Genomic DNA, 3,128 nt, shown 5'->3' with positions numbered 1-3,128 from the left:
GGGCTGGGGACCGGGCCGGGCCGGGGGAGCTGCCCCTGCCCCGCCGCGGCCCGGGCGGGCCGGTCCGGCCGCTCCCGGCGCCGATAACCCCCGGCCGGGATCCGCCGCGCCGCTTTGGTGAAGGAGCGGGGGGCTCTCGCACCGCCGGGGCTGCGCCCTCCCGGCAGCCTTGCCCGCACCCCCGGGGGCGCCAGGCCGTGCAGGGAGGGTCCGGCCTCGCCGCCCCCGGTCCCCCGCCCTCCGCCGGGGAAAGGTGTCCCGGGCCCAGGCCGGTCCCCGCCTCCTGCCGCAGCCGGTGCGCAAAAGTCTCTGGCACGTTTTGCGCACCGAGTCCCGGCGACAGGGCGGCCCTCCCCGGGCTCAGCGCCGGGCTGGCGGGGCGGGGGGCGGCCGGGGACTGCGGGGGGGGCCTTATTCCGCGGGACCCAGGCCCCGTTCGCCCGGGGGAAGCAAAGACACGGCACGGGGGAAAGGGCTGGAGAACGGTGTCCCGCGTCCCCCCCCCCTCCCGGTGCCAGCGCTCGCCGCCCGCAGCTCCGCCGGTCGGTCCCGGGGGGCGCGGGGCGGTGTCCGGCGCAGTGGCGGCGCGGAGAGGGGGTCGCAGGAGGTGGCTGGGTCCCTTCACTCCCCTGCCGGCGTCGGAGGGAGGGTCCCGGGAGCGCCCCGCGGCGCCGGGGCAGCGGGAGGCGAGAGGTGGTTGCGGCTCTGCCTAAGGAAGCGGAGCCGGAACGGGGCCGGGGGGACCCCCGCGGCTGGCACCAGGGAGGGACCCCGCCTGGCCCGGCGGTGCGTTCCCGGCCACCCCGGGGCGCGGGGCCCGGCGCTGCCCGGCTTTGCGTAGCCGAGTCCCCGGGAGCCCCCCTGTCACTGCTGGGACCCTGTGCCAGGGCCGCCTGCCCCGCCCCCGCCGCAGCCCCCCGCGGAGCCCAGGCGTGCGCGGTCGCCCCGGCCGAGGTGCGACCCTCCCACGCCCGGGGTCGGCGGCTCGGCCCGGGGGTCCCGGCCCGGGGAAGGGAGGGAGGGCGGGGGCCGGGCCGGGGACAGAGGGGGCGGGCGGAGGCGGAGGGTCCCGGCGCAGCGTGGGAGCCGGCGGGGTCTCGCGTGGCGGGGCCGGGACGGCGGGCGGTGCCGGGCCCGGCACGCTCCCGCCGGGCTGATAAGATAAAAGCGTGCCAGGGGGTGGGTGCGGGCGGGGGGGCGCACACGCCGCCCGGCCGGGAAATCCCCATTGTCTGCCGGCCCTATATATATAGGGGCTTAACGGCAGTCGTGTGCCGGCCGCACAACCTTTCCTGCCCGCGCTCGAGGGGCAGCGGGGAGGGGACAGCGGCGGGGGGGCCGCGGAGCGAGAGCCGCTCTCCTGCCCCGCAGCCTCGCCCGCGCTCAGCAGGTAGAGCCGCGGGGGACAGGGCTCCCCCGGGCCGGCCGCAGCGCCGCTCCCCGCCGGCTGACGCGGGCTTGGCTTTGCAGGATGGCCCCGCAGAGCGACCGCTCGCCGGGCGAAGGGCAGCCCTATTTCGGCGGCGCTGAGGACGCCCCCTCCGCGGCCGCCGGCGGCTCCGCGGGCAGCCGGGGCGCCTCGCCGGCCCGCAGCGCCCTGGCCCCGCGGGAGGCGGCGGCCCGCAGGAAGGGGAAGGCGCGGCGGGGCCGCGGCAAGGCGCGGAGCGAGGGGCTGCTCAGCAAGCAGAAGAGGAGCCGGCGCATGAAGGCCAACGACCGGGAGAGGAACCGCATGCACCACCTCAACTCCGCCCTGGACGCGCTCCGCAGCGTCCTGCCTACCTTCCCCGACGACGCCAAGCTCACCAAGATAGAGACGCTCCGCTTCGCCCACAACTACATCTGGGCGCTCACCCAGAGCCTCCGCCTGGCCGAGCAGGGCCTGCCCGAGCCCCCCCCGCCGCCGCCCCCCGCCGCCGCCGCCACCGCCTCCCCCGGGTCCTGGGACTCGCTCTGCCCCGCCGCCCCGCCGCCCGCCGCCCTGCGCCGCGGCCCCGCCGCCTTCCCCGCTTTCCTCTGAGCCCGCCGCCCAGCCGCTGTCCCCCGCTTTTGGCCCTCACATAGCCGGTGGAGCGGAGGGGGTGTCCCCGCGCTGCGCGCCGGGGGGCGGTGGGCGCCCTGCTCCCCCCTGCCCCGTCCCGCTTGGCTGAAGCGCAGAGGGAGTGGGCGGACAAAAACAAATCACGGTTTTGTACTCGGAAACGGTAAATTATATTAATTTGTCGCTATCGGTATTTATTGATTATATTTCGTAAAAAATATATATTTTGTATATAAGAGTATTTTTGGCAGCGGTGGTCCAGCTGTTCGTACCGGGAAGGGGAGCCGCGGCTGTATCTCGGGTTTTTCGAAGAAGAAGAAGAGGAGAATAAAGTGTGTCACAGTCAGACCTGTGCAACGCCGTGTTCTTTCCACCGAGAGCTCTCTGGGGGTTTCAAAATCGCGCGCAGCCCGCACCGTAGAGGGCAGCGCCTGCCTTGCGGGGGCTGGCGTGGGGTCCCGGGTGTGGCCGGGCAGGGACGCTCCCCTGCGTGGGGAGGAGCGGAGATGGAGAGAGGCGCAGCGGGGTCTTGCGCCTGTGCGCACGCCGGCGTGTGCCTGTCGGGGCCTATGCGCCCGTTTAAAACCGACCTCTCTTTACAGACGCCGCTTCCCGCAGGGCTGCGGCCGGTCCGTGTAGTTCCCGGTCCCGCCGGGCAGCTACCCTGCTCTGCCCGCCGCCTCCCGGCAAGGTGCACCACGGCTGCAGCCCTCCTCGCGCAGGCGGATTTTCAGCGCCAGGCTCGGCCCCGGGGCTATCTTGGGGATGTTCCCGGGACACAGCGCTCCAGCTCTCCAGACGGAGCGTGTCCCCAGAGCAGCGCTGCCCCAAGCCGACCCCATCCTCCGTGGGGGAGGATTTAGCCGGGGCAGACGGGGGGCTCGGGGTGGGCAGCGCCAGGCCGGTTAAAAACGCAGGAGGTGGGGAGCGCAATACCTCCCACGCCACTGCAAGAAGAGAAGAGGAGCCGCATGAATCCCGCAAGCCCTCCCCGGCCCTCTCCTTCCAGGGACTCAATTTGTAGCCGGTAGATTTACGGCCCGGCCGCCTCCCGTCTCCGCGCTCGGCAGTCACTAGACAAAGCGGT

At 73.9% G+C, this 3,128-nt stretch overlaps 1 protein-coding gene across 1 annotated transcript; it reads left to right on the top strand.

Moving 5' to 3' along the window:
* The first annotated feature begins 1,471 nt into the window (after positions 1-1,471).
* NEUROG3 (neurogenin 3) lies at positions 1,472-2,680 on the top strand. Its single transcript, XM_056352069.1, has 2 exons — positions 1,472-1,938; positions 2,644-2,680. Exons 1-2 carry the CDS (start codon positions 1,472-1,474, stop codon positions 2,678-2,680), a joined length of 504 nt encoding a protein of 167 aa, XP_056208044.1.
* The last annotated feature ends 448 nt before the right edge of the window (positions 2,681-3,128 follow it).

The sequence above is a fragment of the Falco biarmicus genome, chromosome 9 (assembly GCF_023638135.1).
Source record: "Falco biarmicus isolate bFalBia1 chromosome 9, bFalBia1.pri, whole genome shotgun sequence".
Lineage (NCBI taxonomy): Eukaryota > Metazoa > Chordata > Aves > Falconiformes > Falconidae > Falco > Falco biarmicus.
The sequence above is the reverse complement of the archived record's forward strand: the minus strand, read 5'-3'. Positions and strand labels throughout refer to the sequence as shown.

Excerpts from the sequence above, each read along its gene's own strand:
- NEUROG3 (XM_056352069.1), top strand. The coding sequence starts at position 1,472 with ATGGCCCCGCAGAGCGACCGCTCGCCGGGCGAAGGGCAGCCCTATTTC. Across the intron at positions 1,939-2,643 it reads GCCGCCACCGCCTCCCCCGG|ACGCCGCTTCCCGCAGGGCT; the intron begins GTCCTGGGACTC and ends CTCTCTTTACAG.